The sequence below is a fragment of the Apus apus genome, chromosome 1 (genome assembly GCF_020740795.1).
Source record: "Apus apus isolate bApuApu2 chromosome 1, bApuApu2.pri.cur, whole genome shotgun sequence".
Lineage (NCBI taxonomy): Eukaryota > Metazoa > Chordata > Aves > Apodiformes > Apodidae > Apus > Apus apus.
Window position 1 is genome coordinate 63,409,889 of NC_067282.1, and position 24,728 is coordinate 63,434,616.

At 39.7% G+C, this 24,728-nt stretch overlaps 2 protein-coding genes across 3 annotated transcripts in view; one reads left to right on the forward strand and one right to left on the reverse strand.

The window, feature by feature from the left end:
* FHL2 (four and a half LIM domains 2) overlaps positions 1-9,348 on the forward strand; it is a 61,755-nt gene extending 52,407 nt beyond the window's left edge. For both annotated transcript variants that reach the window (XM_051643945.1, XM_051643941.1), the window contains exons 3-6: positions 2,026-2,200; positions 5,220-5,389; positions 6,768-6,954; positions 8,595-9,348. In XM_051643945.1, coding sequence (XP_051499905.1) covers positions 2,026-2,200; positions 5,220-5,389; positions 6,768-6,954; positions 8,595-8,746 — 684 coding nt within the window. In that variant the 3' untranslated portion in view covers positions 8,747-9,348. The remainder of the gene's footprint in view (positions 1-2,025; positions 2,201-5,219; positions 5,390-6,767; positions 6,955-8,594) is intronic.
* A 1,705-nt stretch (positions 9,349-11,053) lies between these two features.
* Positions 11,054-24,413, reverse strand: C1H2orf49 (chromosome 1 C2orf49 homolog). Its single transcript, XM_051643932.1, has 4 exons — positions 24,262-24,413; positions 22,402-22,568; positions 17,019-17,391; positions 11,054-12,640 (listed from the first exon to the last, which is right to left on the reverse strand). Exons 1-4 carry the CDS (start codon positions 24,403-24,405, stop codon positions 12,584-12,586), a joined length of 741 nt encoding a protein of 246 aa, XP_051499892.1. The 5' UTR covers positions 24,406-24,413; the 3' UTR covers positions 11,054-12,583.
* Between the last annotated feature and the right edge of the window lie 315 nt (positions 24,414-24,728).

Sequence of the window (24,728 nt, forward strand, 5' to 3'; positions counted from 1 at the left end):
TAGCTCAAGACTATCCGAGTCAGTCCATATCTTGAGTACTTTGGGTTGTAGTTACGCTTCATCGCTTTGCCATGATGAAAGATCTGCTACTTTCACCTACCCAGCTACTGTCTATACAAGCTGCCAGCATAACTGACTCCAGGATCAAAACTTTCATCATATACATCTAATCCTTGCCTTCATTACTTCTCTTCTAAAAGGCACACAACTTCTTCAGGGTATAATTTCATTGATAAAACAAGGTAGAACAAAAGCAGACAACAGCCTACGGATTTTGAAGATAAAAAATAGCTTGCAGAATTTTGCAAAAAGAGAAGAGAAGCATCAAGGGGGAAGATAAAAGAGAAAGAAAAACAGATCTGTGTCACTTTCTTTTCTAGCAGGGAAATCTTACATTTTGGAAAACTCTGTTGGCTGTATGTTGTATTTTTCTCTTGAAAATAATATTCCCCTCTGAGATCAGATTTAGGATATTCAACTTCATTTAAAGGGAAAAAAAATTGACTTCCAAAGGAGGTTTTTGTTTGTGGTTTGTTTTTTTAAAAATTTTACAGTCAGAAATGTGGGTTGTTTCAAAAGGAGTTAGCTGAAATGAACAGATAAGTTGAATACACAACTGTCTGAAAGCTATAGAGTAGGAGGCTCAGATATTCTAATGCAGAGTGCAACCTCCCATATGAAAGACACTGGATACTCATTGTTACTCACAGAGATTTATGACATTTTGATGAGCACCACAGATGTGCAAATCAAAAGTCTATATTGCACGGTCAAATTCTGACAGAAGTTGCTATAGTTTAAAAAGCTTTCACAACATCAGCTGAGGTAGGCAAAAGTATTCCAGTGTTTCCTGGTAGCTATTTATGAGAACAAGGCCCCTGCAAACACCATGTGTGGTTTCTTGAGGTTAACCTAAATCCACAGTATCTTTTCTTTGCTCTGGGCTAACGTTGCACATGGAGTTACCTGTGACTGCACTGACACAGAGCACCTTAGGTCAGATTATGTTCAAATACTTTGTGATGCTTCCATTTACACAATTAAAAAATGTGATGCTCTACAGCTCATTATCTTCCTTCAATTAACCAGATTCATTTAGTGCTGGCAATTCATACATAGCGGATCTTGAGCTAGAACCCAAGTTGGTATTTCTGCTGAATTTTTATACTCCCAGTTCATGAAAATACTACCTCACTTCAAAGCAAAGCCTAAATATTTTGGGGGTAGACACCCTTTTTTGTAATGTTCTAAGCTCCATTTTGATTGGAGTCCAAAGACACTGTTCAACTGTGACATGATTACGCCATCTTAGTTTAAATTTTAAAAGGCACATTCCATCCTCTAAGGTCACGATCTTTAGAAAGGCCATTTTTAAAAACAATAAAAGTACCACTGTGGAGAGTATTTTAAATACATAGGTGCCTGTGCTAATCCCTTGGCCAGAGTGTTCTGGATCACTGGCTGAAGGTATGGTGTGATCTCTCATTTTTCAGTCTGATCTACATTTGAAACATGGATAAACCAAAATACTAGACTCAGTAAAAATTAGTTGAAGAAAACCCCAAGAAACAGAGATCAGAACAATTCCACCCTTGGTGGAATTTACATCTGTTGAATTGAATAAATACCAGAAAGTAATTGGAAAAGGGTTTCTGTTTGGCAATGAACAGTTATGAAATGACCTGGGGGAAGTCTATTGCACCTACAAGGTTAACAAGTTTTAATCTGACTCAAAAATGGGGCATTAGGTATTAGGAAATACCTAAATTAAACTAGTTGTTCCTCCGCCACATATAAAAAATTAAGATTACCTTGAGTTGGAAGAGGGTCGATAGTTGCCTTGAGCTCTTCTCAGTTGTCACTGCAAAATAAGTTCACCTTCATCAGAACATTTTGTTTTCTTAAGCTGTACAAATTAGACTCAGCTCCTGGCTGTGGTTCAGATTCAGATGTGTTTACATTCTCTGAGCTTCTAGTTGTGCAAACTATTCATTCCACTTACTCTGTGGTTTTGGATTTCTACAGGATCTGTCTTACAAGGACCGCCACTGGCATGAAACCTGCTTCCACTGCTTCCAGTGCAAGAATTCATTGGTGGACAAACCTTTTGCTGCAAAAGAGGAACATCTACTTTGTACTGATTGCTACTCCAACGAATACTCTTCAAAATGTAACGAGTGCAAGAAGACTATTATGCCAGGTTAGGATGCTCACTTTTTGGACTAAGATTAGGCTAAATATCAAGTCTAAACATGACAGACAGATTATTATCTCTGCTAAGTCAGGGTGAATGTCATATAATACAGTTGATAGTGCATTCTGAGTCATTTCCATGATCAGAACACATAATTTTCATGATGAATCATGATAGAACTGTTATCCTCATGAAGTGGATTACTTTTGAAAATTGGTATTTATTTCATTTAGCATTTTTGTTAATGAGGTTTATAATTTTCTATAGCAGTATTCATTAAAAGGCTGGACAATGACGGCCAGACATTTCAAATCTATCTTTCTGTTCAATCCCAACTTTGTACTCTGTCTTGTTTGGCTTCCACTGCTTGAAGTTCAGAGGCAGTTTGCAAATTTGCAGCTTATCCCAGCCATGATTTAGCTTTTGATGTCATTAATCTAAATTTAACTTCTCCCATAAAAGTGAAAAATTGGTCAAAGTGTCTCTGAGATTTTGAGCACAAAGATGTGAAGAAACAGGAGCTATTTTCCTTTTCAACATGAAACACAGGGTTACAGTAATAGATTGCTAAAACCTCATCTGCTCATGTCAATACTACAGCATTCTGTGATGATTTGAGAGCTTGCAGTAGAAGGAATGTTGGTCCAGAAATAAATTATTAAAAGAATCCACATACATGCTCCATAACGATTACTAGTTATTTTTGCAGTAAAATTTTTCCTTAGCTGGTTCTGACATTGGTCATCTTAGAAAAAAGCTGAAAACTACAAGGTTGTGCAGCTAAAGTGTAAAAATGAGGGCTTGACGATGAAATATGACATATAAATAGAAAAAATAACATTTAAAAGCAGATCCATTCGTGATTGAGTTTAAGCATCTCCTATCATTCCACCTGCATCTGCTTTTAGCAATACAGTACTAAAGCCTGACATGTTTGGGAATAGTCAGAGTTAGTTTTAAAGCTGAAACGACATATATGTATATATTTTTAAGATTGCTCCTAATGTTTGCCCCCAAGATCATTGAGCTTATTTACCAAATGGATCTCTTTTTGACTACTATGCAAGCTATGGATTGATATGCAATAATGGAGACTGGATTCAGCAACCCAGAGAATCCCTTCTTCTCTTGTAACCTGAAACAGAAGAAAACCACTTTTATGAAGCTTTACAACTACCAACTGGTCTTTAGCTGCTTTGTCAGGATAGCCATGATGTCACCACATTCAGAGGGCAGTACACCCAGAATGTATTTTCTGCTTACACAGGACACTGTGTCATTACAGGAGCCACACCAGAGCACTGTGATCACCAACATAATTCATTTTGAAAGAACCAGCAAGCGGTTGGATACCCTTTATGGAGACTGTTAATGCTACACTTGCCCTTTGCTTTGCTCTACTAAGTGTACAATTTAGATTTAATAAAGCATTATAATGACTAGCCCATTAAATACTAAAGAAATTACAAGCTTGATCTTTCAGTCCTTCTGCAAACTAAATTCCTACTGACTTCAGTCCAGCAGCTAACAAACAGGGCTCCCTGTCCCTTCAGTTTCAGTAACAAAAAAATCTCAAAGAACAGCTAAAAATGTGAAAATAAAATCCTAGACTATTTAAAAAAAGAAGTATCCACATCTCCTTTTTCCAAAACACCATTCCTTGAAGGACTGATTTAGTTGCTCTTTGGTATGATATATAATGTTACCAGCACAGAAAGGGAGTAATTCTTAAAAGGTGTCCATTTAAAAAATGGATCAGAAATATGCAAGCATGCAAGAATCATGCAGAAGCGGAATTAACTGCTCACTCACTACACTGGTGCAAGTCAATTATTAAAAAAAACCCCAAAACTCTGAAGTATGCCTCTGCACAGAATTCACTATGACCAAAAAAAGGAAAAAAAAGAAAAATATGCAACTAGTAAACAAAGTGAAAATAATACTTGAGGAAAATGGTAAAACTTCATCCTGCAGTAATTGGGGTGGGGAGAGTTGTCATTAAAGGAGATAGTATGGTTCTTCATTCTTAGCCAACACGTGATAAGTTTGTCTGTCTGCCAAGCACGTGACACCATGTTTGTTGCTACTGGCTTCAAAACTAATGCAGAACTGTAGCAGCATCATTTGTTTGTTTTTCCTTTTGGACAGTATCAAATATTCTGACTGAAACTGGTACATAGGCAATTATACGGTGGGCAAAAAAAATTCTCCATATAATACAATATTTCCAATTTCCAGAAAGGGCTCAGAATCCATCTGTCATACAGTGGACTGAATCTGTAAAGTAGAGTATTTGTACCCTAAAACTTCATTTTAGAGAAGTACAGTTAGCTACTAACTACCACACCTTTCAACAAAGGATTGATTAAAGATTTCTCTTCCTTTCACATTGCACCTTTAGTTTAACTGAAACTGAAGACAGAGAGAAAGCTTCTTTCTTACTGGTTGGTAGTTTCAAGAGACAGAAAAACAGGATAGGTGTTTCAGAGCTGGAAACCATTGCAAATTTATGGTGGACCGCAATGAGGACAGGAACAAGGTCACAGAGCAGATATAATCCTTTTTCTCAGACAGTGACTATACTTTATGGGGAAAGGGAGGCAAGAAGCTTGCCAGGAATTAACCAGGTAGCTTCCAGGTGTCCAAAAAAAGGACATGAAATGAAAAAAGTCAAACTTCAATGAGGAATGTATTTACCTTCACTCAGAACTAACAGCAGTTTTATTGGTGTCTCCCCAGGTGTCCAGAATCTTCCTGTGCATTAGAAATCATCATTAACTCTAATACCACAAAAAAGGTGTCCTAAGCCTTCATTACCAGCAGTAAATATTTCTCTCCTTTGTAGGAGAACCACTCGCTCTCCAAAAACATGCCATACAAAGCTGGTGGGAACATGAAACAGCCTCCAGCTCAGAGTTGCACTGCTTACAGACTGACAGTCAGCTGTCAGGCAGGCAAACAAGAGCTACGAATTGCATCTGGCCCACCCAGAAGTAGTTCAGCTGATGCTCTGGTCTCATTCCAGGTACTCGGAAGATGGAATACAAGGGCAACAGCTGGCATGAGACCTGCTTTATCTGCTATCGCTGCCAACAGCCTATTGGAACGAAGAGTTTCATCCCTAAGGACAATCAAAACTTTTGCGTACCCTGCTACGAAAAGCAGTTTGCTATGCAGTGCGTCCAGTGCAAGAAGGTAGTGGTCTTTACTTACCTAAAACCTAAGGGACTAAAGTCCATCCAATTTTATGTCCAAATAGGTAGAAAACACCTTTTTTATTATGTATGATAAAAGATTTGGAATCAACTGATTTTAGGAGACTATGTAATTCTAGTCCCCATCCTACACAAGGCAGAGCGTTTACTACAGCGAGAATTCTCTTACTCAAGGTCAAAAGATCCCTTGTATTGAAAGCATACAGAAAACAAGTTTTTGAAACAAGACAAAAGAAAAAACAAAGCACAAAATAAAAACCAACAAACCAAAACTGAATTGGAATAACCTCTTTCCCACATAACCCATGATGTATATATCTCATATACAAACGTTCCAACTGGAAGGAAGATGAGCTAACACTGATCATATTTTAATATTCTAATGAAGTTCAAGACAGAGAGACCAGCTGTGCACACAGCAAATGCCATTCCTGAAATAAACAGTGTTCAACTCAATATGCTCAGGAGTATAACTTTCTAGGCTAAGGACCTTTTAATTGTGAATGTTCTGAATTCTACACACAGATAGAAATTTTAGAATTTGTTCAAAAATGAAACAAAAAAAGAATTGCCTCCTATCCATCTACCAATTTTCTGAAGCTCCTACAAGCTTCAGATCTTAAAACCTCTGTCTAGTGGCAAATGTTAGACACATTTGAGAAGAGGCTCAAAAATGCTTGGGTAAGAGGCAAAGACACAGATGAATATGCATATTAGGTAGCATGATCACATACAAGCCTGATTCCCAGGGAATCTCCCTTTAGGGAAGAAAGGAAGAAAAATTAAACTATCAAATTTTACAGCCTTCTTAGGAATACTCGAAGGATCAAAAAATGTTCAGTTTGTCTAACATCAGGGGAGCTGTTTTTGTAGGCAATGACTTGCTACAAAAGCCCAAAGTCCGGAGAAGCAGAAAGCAAGCACTTCAGCTAAAATTTGAAATAAAACCACTTTGCCAAGGAAAACAACAGGAAAGTTGAAACACATAAGATGGTTCCTTCACCATGAAGAATGGGACAGGTGAAAGAACAGAGATCAGACCAATCTTATCATACAGATACAAAAAGCAACACACGAAGACTTGCTTTAAAAACAAGCAGTACAACTGAGTCTAAAATTATACAACATATGGAGAATAAAGTACTTTGAGTATGGGACTTCTTCATATAAATTAGGATATTATATTAAATCCCTTGCTTTTCTCAAGGCCAACGCCAGCCAAAATGATTTTGCTGCTGCTAAGCCTTTTATCCATCCTCCCGCCCAGAAAAAACCCATCACCTTTCCTCTCTACCAAATCCAGATGCAAACCTGCCCCCCTCAACAAAACACTTTCTGTCTTACTTCCCACAAAACAGGCCATCACTACAGGAGGCGTTACTTACCGGGAGCAGCCATGGCATAAGGAGTGCTTCGTTTGTACTGGATGCAAGAAGCAGTTGTCTGGACAACGCTTTACCTCCCGGGATGAGTTCGCATACTGCCTGAGCTGCTTCTGCAACCTCTATGCCAAAAAGTGTGCTGGATGCACAAACCCAATCAGTGGTAGGTCTCTCATGGCCGGGGCCTTTAAATTTCATTTGGTTTTAGTTTGTTTGTTTGTTGTTGTTTTTTCCAAGGAATAAAAATTATTAAATAATTCATTTTTATTAACTTGAGAGACTCAAGACATTATACAACTCAAGACATATTAAATTAAATACTTATGATGCCTTTCAGATGACTAACAAAAATAAATGGAGAAGGTCCTTAAAATGAAGTTTTCTCCTTTTCACCTAATTGTCATGGAACATGGTGGACACACAGTAACAACAGAGCTATACATGTAGTGAGATATATTCTGTACATTACTAAACTTGCATTCATTACAGGGATCACTGACCTCTGCATCAACAGTGTCTCTGCCAGCAGAGTGTCTAACTGACTTCTACCTCATGCTTCAGCACAGCACATTTCTTCCCTGACTTTTCAGGACAGTAACTGAAAAATCAAAAGGTTTTTTACATGCTTCTTTCCAGGACAGAAGTACTAAAAGGAAACAATTTCTTAGACCTTTACTACAAAATACTTTGCATAAAAATACATGATCCATGTAGTCCAAGAATGCAAATCCAAATTTTACCTGGACCATTTTCTTTCTTGGGATTACGTTGCCCTTGCACCTGTCCCGCACTAATAATGCTTGATTGCATAGCTCCTACGAAAGTCAGTGTGCAGCACCTCAGGTACTATTTTCTGTTTGAGTGAAAGAGGCATTTCTCTTTTGAATATTGCAATCCTTTCTATCATATGCTACTTTTTTTTCAAAATATTGCTACTAAAGGAAAAAAAAAAACAAAACAAAAGCCCCTCACCAGGTAACAGATATGCCAAACTATTTTTTGTCATTGACTTCCAGGTAGTCATACCAATGCATCATAATTCAAATTGCTTGTAATTTCTGAGGTTAAGCAAGAGAAAATTACTACTAAGAGATATTTTTCCCTTTGTGGAGTCTCCTTCTCTGGAGGCTTTCAAGACCTGTCTGGATGCCTTTCTGACTGATCTGCCCTAGTTGTTTGTTTGGTGGTTTTGGGTTTTTTTTTTGTTTGGTTTGGGTTTTTTTTCTGCTCTGGCAGAGGGGTTGGACTCTTCGGAGGCCCCTTCCAACCCCTAATATTCTGTGATTCTGTACAACTCCTTTATGAGAAAGGTTTTTTGTAGTTTGCTAACCTGCTTCTTTTTTTGAGGCACTCTTCCTTCAAAGCTATGAATCCAAGTCTTGACAACCTGTCAGACTTTTTTAATGGTCTAAAAGCATTTCTACAAAAGTAACTTACTCCGACACCATAAAACATTCTGTAAAAAACTATCAGACTTCTGTTCAGGGGCAGATGCTTTCCTTTTCTTCTGCTGTGTTTTGTAGTGCTATCCCTTGAAAGTTCATTTCTGACGTTAGTATCAGCGATTAAGTCTCATTTACTAACCTAGCTGAAAGCAACAGAACTGAGGATGAAAATACTACTTGCTACAAAATAAGGACGGCAAAATTAGCACAGCAACGAATAGGTTTGCCAGAATGGTGTTGTTCCCCTACTGTATGTCAGACCGCTGCAGGAATCCATGAGGGGAGTCTGAAGCACCATCACTTGATGGCTGAAGTGCTATTCTTTCCTTGTAACAGAATGCTTTTCGTTTTCAAACAGGACTTGGAGGAACCAAGTACATCTCCTTTGAAGAACGGCAGTGGCATAACGATTGCTTTAACTGTAAGAAGTGCTCTCTCTCATTAGTGGGTCGTGGCTTCCTCACAGAAAGGGATGATATCCTTTGTCCTGAATGTGGGAAGGATATCTGAAGCTCAAAATAAGAGGTGGGGAGAGGGGAAGAAAGCTGTGCTTGCAATATATAGTATGAAATACATGGATGTTTGGAAGCAGCTTTGCCACTCTGTGTTCCGCTCTACTATTAACATCACTTAACTTTTTTCTTCAAACTCTCCAAATCTGAAGGGAAATCTACTTTGAAAACTCTAGTAGCAGTGTTGGTGTTTAAGATACTACAGCTAACTGAAACTAATGCAAAAACCTGAGACGTAAAACCATTTGGGTTATAGACATATTATTTTGGGTTTGGTTTTTTTTTGTCCTTCCACTAAATATTCCAGTTGCAAGCAAGTGATGTGGTTCAGGGATCACCAATGGCCATGCACAATACGTTCATAGATGGGATATTCAGGGCAAAACCTCCAGCCCACTGAAATCAATAGCAAGCACCATTCTATGTCAGTAACGCTGTGGTCTCGCCTCGGTTCTTGAGCTATGTGACTAGTGTGTGCTGTCAAGTGTGTAGAAAGACTGGAGGCATAGAGGGTGTTTCAATGTACGAGGATTTGTGCTATTCCATAAAGAGATAATGATAAAACAGTTGAAGTGGGAGTGCTTCATAACAGGTACATATTTTATTGCATGACTAGCTGATCATTGTGTGAAATACAAGTTCTGATTGACAGTGTCAGTATTACAGTTAGTCGACATTACACTACACGTATTTTTCAAAATAAAATCATTTAAAACAAAATTGTGATTGTGCTTTAATTGTATTTACATGTTAGATATTTACAAATAAAATGCTTTCACAGTCTAAAGAAACACAATGCAAGAGCCATACAAACACAACCCCCTTTACACCCAGTCATATGAAACTGTGGAATTTAGACAATCCTCATATGGGCCCTGCTGCTACAGCACTATCTTTTACTAAGTGAAATCAGTAGGAAAATTATCAGCAAAACTGAACAACTGCATAAAAATGCTGAATCGACTGCAGCTGATAAAAATGTGTTCAAAGGCTTTTAGCTCAAAACCAAAATATTATTGTTCTCAGCAAGCCAGGAGGTCAAGACAACTCAAAAGACAGTTAATCTTTGTGCAAGTCAGAAGTTTCAACTTCTATACTAGGGCACACTTTCATTTTGTTCTGTATTGCAATACATAATAACCTTTGCTCTAGCATCATTTCTGCTACATGTTGGCTGCAACTGTCAGCAATAGAATGCTGGCAGGACAATAAAATTAAGATTAAAAAAATCCAAAGGAAGGTAACTCTCTTCCCAAAGCAAACTTCAAGAAATAATAGCCATGTTATGCAATGTACGATCCTGGTAAACCTTTCAGATGTAATTCATTTGTTCAGCAAAAGGAGGAAAGTAATATATCACACTGCCAACAGATGTGGAAAGGAGAATCAGGAATATACTTACTCTGTGTGTAATTAGGTAGGGAAAGTTTACTCCTAGTTCCTGCCAGCACTCTTGAATTTGTCTCTTTTTGTACCAAGTATAAAATGCCCACAGGTCAGTCCTCATTAATTCAACAAGCTGAATAGATGGATCAGATCAGATCTGGTTTACTGTATACCATTTGAAGAACTTGGCTGGCTGACATTTTTTAAGTGCCCACTGTACTAATCTGATCTGACTGACTAAATTCTATCCTTTGGTGACATCATTTTATTATTAAGTCTGTAGCAAAGAACAGCCATAAAAATCCATCTTATATCCACACTTCCCAAAGGAGGAGCACCTCACTTTCTCCTCTAGTGTCTGGCAATTCCCCAGCACTCTGCAGCTCTGCTCCAATAGTTTGCTGAGAGAAAAAAGATTATTATTACTATTAGCTAAGGGGGTAGTGGAAAGCAGTAAGAGCAGCACAGCTTGCACCTTGCCCCCCAAGCACTACAACAGATGGCGAAATGGTCCCAGCTTTGGGGAAAGGTAGGTGAAATATGACGGGGCTGGAAAGCTTACCAGCCTGTAACAAAACTGTTACCATGCAATAGCAGCATCATGCAGAATGGTTCTGCGTATCACTCCTTAACACACACCAACACACGTGCTCCTAGCAACTAGAACTACAACAAAATACAGCCTAGACTTCAAACCACTGCCAAGAAGCCTCCCACAAAACACAACTCCTACCAGCCTATTACACTAGTGCAAGGACCAGCACTTCACGTGATACTAACTGCAGCTAAAACTCCAAAGTAGCTACTGAGCCTTCTACCCTGTGAGCTTTTTCTTAAGTTCTAATCACTTCAACTCCACACAAATACAAAAGTATATATTGAACAAGCTTAATTACATCACAAAACAAGTCAGCACTACTTTATTTGCTTTTAATTAAATTTATTTCAATAGGATAAGGCTACTTAAAAGACAACTCTTTACATACAAAATGTACATTATGTTAGAGTTTGCTGTACTCAAGTACAAAAATTGCACAAGTGTTTAGTAAAAGGGTAACAGCACACAATATTTCAAAACACACATCCTTACCATTTTACAGCATTCAAGAAGTGCCTTTTATGTCGTAACAGTGAATGGAGAATTTCTGTCAGAAATGAATTAAGCTACAGGTTTTGGTTTCAGTATTAACCAATGTTAAAAATGTAAACAAGCTTTCAAATCACTACTGACAGCTTCTTTTAGTGGGTTAACTAAATGGATTCAGAAGTTGATACCTTTTTTGGTTTTGTTTTAATAAGTCTGGAAGTGTTGTTATTATTTACCATCCATATATAAAATGTATCTAAATTGGCTTCACCGTGAGGCACTGAGTCTTAATAAAAATGTTTCCATCAACTTTACTAGATTTCTGCCTTATAAAGCACTACCAATAATCCAGATGAAACACCAAGTTTCACAGAAAACCCATCCCCATTTTAGATTACCAAAAGAAGGGAAAGCAGGTTGTTGTTTGTTTGTTTTTTTAAGAGTGCAATTACAAGTGTTAATGCTCTCAGGGTACTTCTTTATTTTACTATCCGTGGCCCTCTCCAATGGTTAGGAAGTTCAAAAAGCACTGGTCTCCATTCCACAGGTTTTCCCCATATTTTTTAATCATGACTATATCCAGGACAACAAGCAAGCTGCTACATCAGCACATTTTACACGTATGAATGTGTAAAATCTGCCTGTGTATTTAAGAGACATGGCACTAATCCATTCACTACTTCCTCTCAAAGATTCACATACCAATCTAATAATATACTTCCATCTGTGCGTTTCTTATTTCATATGCCAATAAGAGAAACTTCAATTTGAAGTAATGCTGTTAAATAGTTCATCTCTTATTACCAACCTAACTTGCACTGTAAATTCTACACTCTTGTTCTGTATAACAAAAAGGAAAAAACAATTGTTTCAGACCATCTTATCAGTAGAATGGTTAGTCTTCTCATCTAAACGAATTATCTTTTAGAAGCCAAGAAAGCTCTTGGGATAACTCTGAATTGCAATAGCTATTTTAACTATTCAACTAGAAGTGGACCAAAATTGAGTCTTACCAAAACAACAAAAGGTGTATATATATTTGTATGTGTGAAGTGTAGGGACATGCAGGAGATGAACTATAATAATCTTGAAAACTAAAAGTGGGTGGTTAGTATACTGTAATATTACCACGTTTTAAAGAAGTAATGAACTACTTGGTGCACAAGAGTAGACACTCTTAAGGTGATTGGTGATAATGACTCTGGCTTTACAACAGGGAACTTTTAAACTTGTTAAAACTTCACAGCAATCTGAATGAATCCCTGTAAGGTTTAAAAAGAATAGTACTTCAACTGTTTAAATATAACTTATCTGTTTGAAAATATGGAAGTAAAATTTACGTTTCAAGCACCATTAGCTACTTCATGGCCACGTAACATGCTGGATTTTCTTCTTTGCTTCCGTAGGCTTTAGATCATTCTGGAATACAAGAAAATAGAAAAGTATTCTTAGACACACTGCATCAATAGAAGTTATAAATGAATCTGCCATGTTTAAATCTAGTACTGACTATCGCTATTCTCAGCTATTTGCTACTACAGCAGCTTTATATTGCCATCTTGTGGAGAAAGTTAAATATCACAGAACTGCTTTAGAAAAGATAAAGCAAATGACTGTAACTACCTCCAAATCACACATGCCTTTTGCTTTTTTGTAATCCTAAAATTAGTTACGCAAAAATATCTTTCAACTATAAAGTTTAGAAACAGGCACATACTGGAGTTTCAAAACATAAAGTTATTTCAGATTACCTTATTGATAATACTTGCTAAAATGTAATTATGTAAGAAAAAATAAATATACAACTAGGAAACTAATTAACTTTTGTCAAACAGTAACAATCTTAGAAAAAGAGAAGGAAAAGTAGGTCTTCCTTTGTAATGACCTGTACAAAAAGTGAAACAACTGCCAAAACTGCAAGACCTGCCCCAAGAAACCAGAAAAAAATCAAGTAGGTCCAAAGTAAAACAATGGCAGGTTGAAGTGGTGAAGGAATTACCTTGCACCATCTAAACAGAAACAAACAAACAAAAAGAACCCAACAACCTGAGAAATTAGAGCTTTGAGAGTTTACACAACTAAGAACAGGTATACGAGCTTTCAAGAACATTCTGTAACACACTGGTTTGGGGAAGACAACCTAGAGATCTCTCTTCTCCTTAAGAGTTGAAATGTTAGCTTATTTACAGCAATCCTGTGGATTGCAACACTGAAAGTCAGAAGAGAATTGGACCCAAAGATCAGAAGGATAATGCATAGAAACATAGAATGGTTTGGGTTGGAAGGGACCTTAAAGATCATCTAGCTCCAACCCCTCTGTATGGGCAGGGACACCTCCCACTGGACCAGGCTGCTGAAAGTTGTGTCCAGCCTGGGCTTGAACACTTTCAGAGAGGGGGCATCCACAACTTCCCTGGGCAACCTGTTCCAGTGTCTTATCACCCCTCATAGTGAAGAATTTCTTCTTAGTGTCTAACCTAAATCTACCCTCTTCTAGTTTAAAGCCATTACCCCTTGTCCTATCGCTAGAAGCCCTCATGAAAAGCTTTCCTGTACTCTGTGCTATTCAGCACAAGTACTTCAGTTTTTCTTGAAAGTCAAAGAACAGTCACTTGCTTGAAATTGTTATCACTGGCATTATACTAGAATTACACTAGGCTTTACACTCTACAGCCATCTGCCAAGTGCATTGATTCTTCCTGGACACATCACTTAATATTCAATACAACATTCTTTAATTTCAGACAGTAAACTCCCATCCATACAACACAGTTGCCTAACTTCAAATGCTTCAGACAGATATTAACCAAGGCATGACTGAACTTACCAGTATTAATCTGAACAACATCAACTGTGGCTAAGATAGAAAGTCAAGCGTAGGAAACCATCACTTCTGAGTATCAATTACACAATGTCACTTCAAAATGTTCAACATTGTGCCTACAAAACATTTAAATTAAATGTAAAGAAGATGTGAGGTGTATAGATGATGGTAGAGCGGTAGATGTGGTTTATCTTGATTTCAGTAAGGCATTTGACACCGTCTCCCACAGCATCCTTGTAGATAAGTTGATCAGGTATGGGTTTGGTGACCAGGTAGTGAGGAGGATTAGGAACTGGTTGATGGGAAGGAGTCAGAGAGTTGTAGTCAATGGGGCAGAATCTGGTTGGAGGTGTGTGACTAGTGGAGTCCCTCAGGGGTCGGTACTGGGACCGGTGTTGTTCAACATCTTCATCAACGACCTGGATGAGGGTATAGAATGTACCCTCAGCAAGTTTGCTGATGACACTAAGCTGGGAGGAGTGGCTGACACACCAGAAGGCTGTGCTGCCATTCAGAGAGACTTAGACAGGCTGGAGAGTTGGGCGGGGAGAAACATGATGAAATTCAACAAGGGCAAGTGTAGAGTTTTGCATTTGGGGAAGAACAACACGATGTCCCAGTATAGGTTGGGGGCTGACCTGCTGGAGAGCAGTGTAGGTGAAAGAGACCTGGGGGTCCTGGTAGACAGGAGGATGACCATGAGCCAGCAATGTGCCCTTGTGGCCAAGAAGGCCAATGGCATCCTGGGGTGCATAAGAAAGGGTGTGGTTAGTCGGTCAAGAGAGGTTCTCCTCCCCCTCTATTCTGCATTGGTGAGGCCGCATCTGGAGTATTGTGTCCAGTTCTGGGCCCCTCAGTTCAAGGACAGGCAACTGCTGGAAAAAGTCCAGCGCAGAGCTACTAAGATGATTAAGGGAGTGGAACATCTCCCTTATGAGGAAAGGTTGAGGGAGCTGGGTCTCTTTAGCTTGGAGAAGAGGAGGCTGAGGGGTGACCTCATCAATGTTTACAAATATGTAAGGGGTGAGTGTCAGGGAGATGGAGTTAGGCTCTTCTCAGTGATGACCAGTGATAGGACAAGGGGTAATGGGTGTAAATTGGAGCATAGGAGGTTCAAGGTGAATATCCGAAAAAATTTTTTTACTGTAAGACTGACAGAGCACTGGAACAGGCTGCCCAGAGAGGCTGTGGAGTCTCCTTCACTGGAGACATTCAAAACCCACCTGGATGCGTTCCTATGTGATGTACTCTAGGTGACCCTGCTCTGGCAGGGGGGGTTGGACTAGATGATCTTTCAAGGTCCCTTCCAACCCCTAGGATTCTATGATTCTATGATTCTATGCTAACCAAATTCTAAAAGCTCCGTTGGTTCAGATCTGATCAATACTTAGAAGAGTTCTAAATACTAAAATAAATTGTCGATAGTAAGAAACACACCTCTCCAGCATAAATTTGATTCAAGACCTCAGCCATGGTTCTTGTAAAAGCTGCCAAAGCTGTCTTTCAGAACAGCCACATGTATAGGTCCTCATGTTTTAACAGAAGTCTCATGGAACCTATCAATCTGCAGGGATATTACCTGCATTCTTTCATTAATGGATTTTTTAAAAAAGAGATTAATAGAAAGCATTTTGTGTGGCAATACTGAGAAAACAGAAGTGAGGTCTGGTGTCTTGGGAAAATTTTAATCAATGTAATTGCACACTGAACACCTAAAGCTCCCCCTGCAGTTCAACTGAGAACAGATACTTAGTTTTATTTATTCCTCTGAAGCACACATTTCTTGCAGATAATCCCGTATTCCCATGGAAACGTGAAAATTCCTTAATTTGTATCATGAAGGAATACAACATAAGACTTTTCTCTACACTTCAAGGCATGTTTTAAAGAGGAGGATGGCCAGTGCTCCTTCTCTGACCAGCCCTTAAAGACTTAAAGACACCTTTGTCAAAATTAGCCACTGCTTTCTCTTTCTCCCCAACTGGCAGCTACATTCAGCACCATTACCTACACTTTCAAACATATGCCCTTCTGAATTAATATATCCTTCTCTTATCACTTCAGCTTAGTACCCTCAGCCTGACTCCATCTATAGCATACGTCTCTACAGAAAATTTGTTTGCAGCTGAATCTAACTTGCGGAAGGTAACTATTTACCCTTATGGTTAACAGTTCAGTCACCACTCTTCTAATTGAGAACAACACCCTTCTGTTGAAAGATCTCAGCATGCCTTTTTCATTGTCTTATGGAAGCTCAGGTACCTGATTAAGATTACCATGGCTCAAAATGACCACTCAACTTTTGGTCTCTCAATTCAACTAATGTATGTTTTTGTTATGGCTTCTCATTCACACCTACAATCTAAGCAATTCTTCAGATTTTCATATCCAGTTACTTTCCCTGGCTTGCCAATTCCTACATGAGATTTAAAACAGATGGTATTCTTCCTCTAATGATATATTCTACTACTCTCAGCATCTCATTTCAGTTCCTGTAACGTCTCTTCACTTTGACAAATGAAAGCTTGTCCTACTCAACCATTCAAGTGTGATTGTTACAAATGTTATCATTCCATTTTTAATTCCCTACTACAGAAAACAAACGACTTTTCCTCCCCTTCAGACCGTTCATGTTGTTCTATAATAACTGTTCCCTCTCTGAACTACCAGTAGGACTATTTGGTTTGTGTTGTATGTGACTGCTACCAGCACCACCTTAAGTATTAACTTCCCTACTCATTATGAAATTCCATGCATGTATTCAAAAAAACTGCCTCTTTCACACAGAAGTTTCCCATGACCAAGTATAAAGCACTTAATTCCTTCTTTTGCCTCTTTCTAAATCAAGAATATTCTATGATTCCAAAACAAAATAATCCTGGAAACTCTTTTAAGGTTCTACTTTTTGGCTCCTGCAATTTTCAGTTTAAACAAACAAACAAACCTGCAAACCAAGACCCTGAACATACATACCGGCAAATCAGATTCTTCTTTTGGAACAGCCCTCTTCAACTTCACAACAGTAGTTCCTGCTACTGGAGTCAAAGGATATACCTTCAGATTAGCCAACACACTGCTGTTAGTCTTTGAAATATTGTTCTGCTTAGCCTCACTATTCCTTATTTCCAGCTTAGAGTCCTCTGATAAACTGGAGGCTGAAATGTATGTTGAGGTATTTGAAGGAGCTGATAATCTTCTAACAGTGTTGGTGGTGCTTCCAGCTGGAGGAGGTTTCAGGCGATCAGCAGCTCCATTCTCTGTCTTCTTCACCTTTATGCTTGTACTTGTTGAACTGCCATCAAATACAATTAATGGTCGCTTCCGTAAACCTTCTACCGTTGTCACGCTGAAAATACAAATTGTAAAATTCTCAGAAACACAAGCTACATGATTCAAAATTAGCATATCCAAAAAACACGTAGTGAAAAGAATTTGATCTTGCCTAAAGTAAAAACACATCCCAAAATACTAATCTAAACTCTTAGCTGCTCCAAAAATAGAAATTGCTTCCCAAATATTAACGGGGAAGAGGGGCAGGAGATGCAGGGGGTTGTGTGGCAAACAGTGCTCCCCAGCAAAGAGGGCTGCATGAAGAACTTTCCAGACAGACAATTACAATTGTACGTTCAAAGACTGTATGTTTATACCACTGTAGCTATTCCAGAGTAACTAAAGAGGTAACAGCTGTTAAATATTTCAAAAGTTTAATATATGAATACTTGAGAAAGTATGCACCACCTTACCTACAAGAACAGCATCCAATATTCTGATGCTTCTAAATTTCCCTGTTGCCACACCTACTCAAAATTATAATGTTAAAATAGTCTAAAATTAGACTGTTAGACCAAGAACGAACACATTAAGCAAACAGTTTTTGAAATGAGCTGTCCTTGAACAGGAAGCCTAAGCTGATTTCATGACTTTTAACGACAGTAGGATTAGAAAATACCCTAACTGCCAAAAAATAAAGCACAAAGTTATTATAGCTCACTCAACATGAATTTAGAGTTTTAAAAAAGCATGACTCAAGAATAAGAAGTGTTTGGAAAGTACAGATTTACAAAATAAAAAAAACAAACCATCAATAAGTTACATAATATCCCTGTCAAGAAATGTTCATTTTCAGTACACACTTACTGTTTAATCATCTCATATTAAACAGAGGAATAAAAATTGAACTATGGTGTTTTCAACATTGAAATATATTCATAAATTTTTAATTAATGAATTTGACAAGACTGATGTTAGGTATCTCAACAGACTTTAAAATAAGCTGCAAGTAGAGCCTCCATTCATTTGACCTGGAACAACACAGGATTAGTAGCTGCCAATGAATCTCACATATCAAGAAACTACAAATCACTTGCATGATTTCTGTCAAGACAGGGGGATTCTTTAAAAAAAAAAATTAGAGGAATCACATTTTAAGAACTCCTAGAGCAAGAGAATGTTCAGCTCTTATTCAGATTTGCTTCTACATTACTATCTGTTCACAACAACACATCACATAATCCTCCTCTTTTCTGTTCATCAGGTTCCTGGATTTGCTAGAGACAAAGAGAGACATACCATTCTTTTGGGACCTGTTTTTCAAGAGATCAGTCACAATTATTTGTCTTGTATCTACAGCAGACGCTGTTTCTAGAAGAGCCTCTACCAAATGAGATTAGCTTCTGAGATGAGGAGTGTTCAGCCAGGCATGCTGTTTCAGTTAAATACTACTGAAATAACACTAGCATTTAACACATCCATTAAATTAAGGAGTATAGTTTCACTTTGAAAGTCCAAAAAGTTGACACACACTTCAAAAATAAAACATGATACTTTCTGTTCACTTTGGCTTTGTCTAAGAATTTATTCAACACCCCTCTCTGGAACGCATCCCCCACCAGCCTTCTTGGAAAGCTATTTTACAAGCTATGTGAAACAAAAAAAATTATACCTTTTTTCAGTCACCTTCCTTAACAGAAGAAGTCTGCTTTTCCTATGATTTTTTTTTTTTTTTTCTTAATTCAGCTTGCTGAGAACAGGTGAGTCAGTAAACAACTGCAATTCTAGGAGGATTGTTATCTGTTCCAAAATTGAACTTCAGAAGTGTAGCACTGGTACAAATTAATACATGCTATAGTATAGATAACATTTCCGGAGAAACACTTAGGGAAAGTTTCAAAAGAAATATGGATATTGTACCATCAAGAACAGTCACATCAAATTTTTAGATACGTGGCTCACAGAAGAGCACTGGGTGTGATATTCACTTTCTTTACATAAAGTACAGGTTGCTTAAAAGCTTCAGGGCAGGACTCATGTTAGCCTCAGCACCCTGCTGAGAGAGGACACTGATGCTAGCTAACAGCTGAAAAGAACCAATTTGGGATACAGTCTCCTCCTGCAGGACACTCATTTGTGAAACCTAGATTTCAATGTGCATCTCCTACATCCTAAAGAAATGTTCTAGCCATGCTTTGGGCAGGGCTGGACAAAGGGGCATGCTCTAATCCTGTTTACTTTGTAGTGCATGGTAAAGAATACAAGATTTACAAGAGGAAGCAAAAGCTTCTCCACATGAGGAGTATGGGTTTCAACAGTTTCAAGTGATTACTCATGTATTCAGAATGGCTTCTAAGCAATCTTTGATTATGAGGACAATTTGAATAAAATGCTCCTACTCTTGCTCAGCTTAGCCTGGTACTTAAGATAGCACCATAATACAAGCAAAAACGAGAGAGGAGTGTGTGTTCTAGCTCCCACCCCCTGGTTATCCTAAATATTTTCCTGTTACCAAAAAGGGCATGTGATCACCTCTTCTATGAATGTCTGAAACTCATTAAAAAGTACCATGTTTTACAATGAACTTGGTATTATCAGCACATTAGCATTCTCTGGTTGGCTAAGAGAAATTATGAGCCCTGCCAAGGCCACAGCTCTGAGCATGCATGGCCACAGTGCTCCTGAAGGCTGAGATTTTGCAGTCTTCAGACTCGAAGGCACTTCAGAAACTACATACAAATTTTGAGATTCATACCATCCCCTTTCCTACAGCAGGCAATATTATCTTATTATCTTATTAACCATCTCAAACGCAAATACTTATAGAAATACTTATAGAAATGTTTGAAGTTGAATAGACTCCATTTGTTTTTGTTTGGTATGATTGTCTGCAAAAGATAACTGAACTTCCCTGATTTGTTTTATCAATATACTAAAACTGAAGTTTTTCTCTGTGCAAGTTTTATTTGCTGAAAGTCTATTTCTCCCATTTCTATGGAGTTAGTTATACTAGCGCTAAAAGATTAATTTTTCTAGACAGTATTTTGCCAGCAAATTTATCAAGTATGAAAGACATAATACAAGCAAAACCAGTAACTGCTGGAAAATCTTAAAACTGTCTCACAACACAACAAAAGACCAAGCCTAGTACACTAGATTTTAAGTGCTAAGAGCATCTAGTAAAGCAAAGCAGACTGGTAGATTAAACATAACTCCTTTTACTTACTATTTTCCCAGCAAATACTACATAGGTTTAGCTATTACTGAATTTTAGTAGAAGAATTTAAGAGCCTCTACCCTACATACAAACTGGATTAAGCCAATCTCCGATGTAAAAATTAACATTGCCTCCTTCTCTCAAAAACACCCAGCCTATCTGTATTTCTTTAATAAAAAATTATTTTACACCTACTTCAGCACATCAACAGTTTTGTGTTATTCAGACACTAACCTCATGCTTTCATCCTCAAGTTTCAAGTTGTAAACAAATGGAGGTACTATAACCATTTATGCACACGGAAAAAAACCCAACTGATATAACAGACAAGCCAGTGTCCTAGCCACTGCTTAAAATGTAAAAAATATAAATTACATTTGACATAATTTTAGTTTTTCGCAGTTAGAAACCTCAGTAAAAATAAAACAGACTAATGAAAACATCAAGCTGTAACACCGCAAAAATAAAATGCGAATTTTCATCCACCTTTCCGTAGGATTTACTGTCAAAGCTAAACTGAAATGCTGCCCACACACATCACGCACCAAAACCAAGGTCTTGGGCAGAGGGAAGGTCAGGAGGAGAAGAGATTCAGTAAAATGAACTTTTGAGAAAGATGTTGCTTTGTGATTAAATGCAAACAGAAAGGTTTTTAAAACAAGACAGAATGCTTCTTCCTGAAAGCAGATGTCAGTTGTGAATTGGACACATAAAACCACTGCAGGATACACCTCTGAATCTACAATAGACTAATACTGTCCAGGAAACAAGCACAATTAAACATGCTTTTGGTACTTTTCCTAAACATTGAAAACACGGTTATTATTTAGCAAATATATGGTGAAACAAAAGAATATTTTTTCTTCATTATAAAGTACCTTGACATGTACCAATAACCTGGTATCAATACATGCTGGGAGACAGAGGGATTGAGAGCAGCCCTGGGGAGAACTTGGGGGCACTGGTGCATGAAAACTGAACACGAGCTGGTGATTCGTGCTCGCAGCCCAGAAAACCAACTGTACCCTGAGCTGCATCAAAAAAAGCAGCAGGTTGAGGAAAGTGATTCTCCCCCTCTACTCCATGCTCCTGAGACCCCACCTGGAGTACTGTGTCCAGCTCTTGGTACCCCAGCACAGGAAGGACAAGGAACTGTTGCAGTGAGTCCAGAGGAGGGCCACAAAGATGATCAGAGGGCTGGAGTACCTCTCCTATGAAGACAGGCTGAGAGAATTGGGGCTGTACAGCCTGGAGAAGAGAAGGCTCCGGGGAGACCTTATTGAGCCTTTCAGGACTTAAGTGGGCTGACAAGAAAGATAATGATGGACTTTTTAGCAGGGCCTGTTACAATAGGACATGGGGTAGTATTTTAAACCAAAATAGAGCAGATTTAGGCTAAATATAAGGAAGAAAATTTTTACAATGAGGGAGGTGAAACCCTGGAACAGTTTGCCCAGAGAAGTGGTAGAAGCCTCATCCCTGGAAACATTCAAGGCCAGGTTGGATGGGACTCAGCAACCTGGTCTAGGTGAAGATGTCCCTGCTCATGGTGGGGTGGTTGGAGTAGATGGCCTTTAAAGGTCCCTTCCAACTCAAACCATTATGCAATTCTATGAAAAGAAGCACTATAACTTAGATACATCAATAACATTTGGATGACAAAAAATATTCTCTTCTCCTTTTTCCTATTACTGCAATCATAGAATCTAACACAGGAGACCTGACACACCATTCTCTGTGCTATATACACTATAATTAAACTAGAACAATGTTCAAAAGCAGTCCTAGTTAATTAATCAGGTAAACAAAGATTAAACTAAATGCATGGTCCTAAATTCTCCAAGTCTAGCCAAATAAATGCTAAATTACCTTTTATTCTCACTTTTCAACTCATTTTGCTGTCTTTTCTTTTCCATCATCTTCCCCCATCTACTTTTTGGTAAATCACGTTGAGGCAGGGGAATGGCATGTTGAATATACAGATCAGTGAGGCCATCTTTGTCCATCTTTACATCATTTTCAACTAGTATATTTTTCTGTGAGGAAGAGAAAAAAAGTTGGTAATATTACCACAAATTCAGGGTACAAAAATCTTAATGGTGGAATTCCTATAAGGTCATGTATTGGGCATAAATGCCAGGGTTTCAGCAGTGAGGGGGCTGCGGTGGTGACCAGTGTGGAGAGACCATGAACTGCCCTGTGCTAGTGACAGCCTGACAGCCTGTCTTCCTACTGTCAGCTTCCCTTGTTTTCTGCGTGGATTACACTCGGTCCCTCCTTCCCACGAGGCAATGGGAAATGTGCTAGTGCGTAGCGGTTTCTACCACCTGCAAGCGCATCTCTTCACATACCTCATGTGCCTCTTCCTGAGTCTCCTTTTGTGTCTCTCAGCCCTGGTGGCTACCACTCCTTCTTAATGGTGTTTCAGCACAGGTGCTGTGAGCTCCTGGGCTTCAAGTTGTGGTGTGGTAATGGGCTGTTTTCACCAGTGTAAGATAGCTGGATCTAGCTGCAGTCAGTACTGGGCAGTTCATCACCTTTGCCCACACAGGTCAACCCTGCAGTCCCTCCCTAACCAAAACCTTGCAGTTTTTCCCAACAGTCTGTGAAAAAAAGGAAAAAGTTATGATAGACATACTGCTGATGACTGGTGGTTTTATGCACTCTTAAGCACACTTCCCTAAGTCCAACTACAATAACAGAGCTTTTCTTCACACTTCTAAAAAACAGGCAACTAGAACATAACACAGTTCAAACTTCCAGACATAGAGCTGTGCTTCCTTCCCCAGTTCCCTAAGAACAAGCTGAGGAGATTTCTAGTAACTACCAGTTGTAACACAACACCAGCTTTCGTTCTAATCACGTGCAGAGTTATGGAAACAAAACTTCTTGGCAACTCCTGCCAAATGTATTAAGAGACAAAAAAGAACCCACTAACTTCCTACAAACTAGCAGGCACTGAAAGTGAGTCAAGTTCCTGCCACCATCAGTTTTAGCAACTGACTGTGACTTCTGATGCAGGCCTAACACCCATCAATTTTATTATATGTAAGCTACACAAACAAGAATTCAGTGAGCTCATACAAAACCCTAAAACTTTGATTAGCATTGCTCCATACAGCTAGAATTTTCAGGCAGCAATTTTCCAAATCATATCAACTGAAGCTTCATGTGGTCCAAAACTGTTTACAACTAACTTGCAAACTCAGTGTTTTTTTTCACCTATGCATACTTAAGCACGACCCCGAATGATTATGTAGGATTGCATTGCCTTGATTCAGTGGGTATGAACACGGCGGATAATTTTAGTGCATGCAAACACTGTCTCACAGACACCCTGATTCGGGTAAACAACTCTCGAGCAGCGGCAGGGCTCAAACACAGCCCCCTTCCCAACAAAGAGACATCTCTCACACCACGGGCCTCCTCTAAGCCAAGGCCGAGATACTCTGTATACAGAGTATGGGCTCGGGTTTGGTTTGTTTGTTTGTTTTCCCCCGGATGCTGCCTGCTCTCCCGCGCAGGGCGGTACGAAGGCGGGACACGGCCCGAGGACCGAGACAAGCCTCTAGTAAAAGCGATGGGGGCAGGAGTAAAGCGGAAAAGCAAACCGGGCGGCCCAACGCAGAGCCGGGGGACACCCGACAGAAGGCAGGGCCGCAGCCCCGGGAGGGGCCTCCCTCCCTCCCTCCCTGCCTCCCCGCCCCGCCCCGCCCCGGCCGGTCGCACCTGCTCCAGGGTGAGCAGCAGGAATTCCTCCGAGAGCAGCTCCGGGTGCAGCAGCAGCAGCTCCGACTCCGGCCGCCCCGACCCCTGCTCCTCCCGGCCCCCGCCTCCGCCCGCCCGGCCCCGGCCCCTGCCCCGCGCCGCCATCTTCCGCCCTCCCCCAGCGCCGCGCGGGGCGGGAAGTGACGTCACGCCCGCCCGACGCCGGTCGGTGAGTGCGCGTCGCGGGGCGGCGGCGGCTCCGCCGGGGGCGGGGCGGGAGAGGCGCGGGCAGCGGGACGCGGAGGGGCCGGGGAGCGGCCTCCGGAGCAGCCGCGCCGCGGGCAGCGCTGCTTCTGCGTCACGGCCTGGGGCAGGGGGGCGGTTCGTGGCGCCCGCAGCCGGGCGGCGGGGCGGGGGCTGCGACCTCCCGGCTCGGCGCGGTGCCCGAGGTGATAGCCCGGTGCCTGAGGCGGGAGGCAGCGTTCCGT

Excerpts from the sequence above, each read along its gene's own strand:
- C1H2orf49 (XM_051643932.1), bottom strand. The coding sequence starts at position 24,405 with ATGGCGGCGCGGGGCAGGGGCCGGGGCCGGGCGGGCGGAGGCGGGGGC. Across the intron at positions 17,392-22,401 it reads TTGAAAAGTGAGAATAAAAG|CGTGACAACGGTAGAAGGTT; the intron begins GTAATTTAGCAT and ends TTGTATTTTCAG. Across the intron at positions 12,641-17,018 it reads AAGAAGAATCTGATTTGCCG|AATGATCTAAAGCCTACGGA; the intron begins GTATGTATGTTC and ends CTTGTATTCCAG.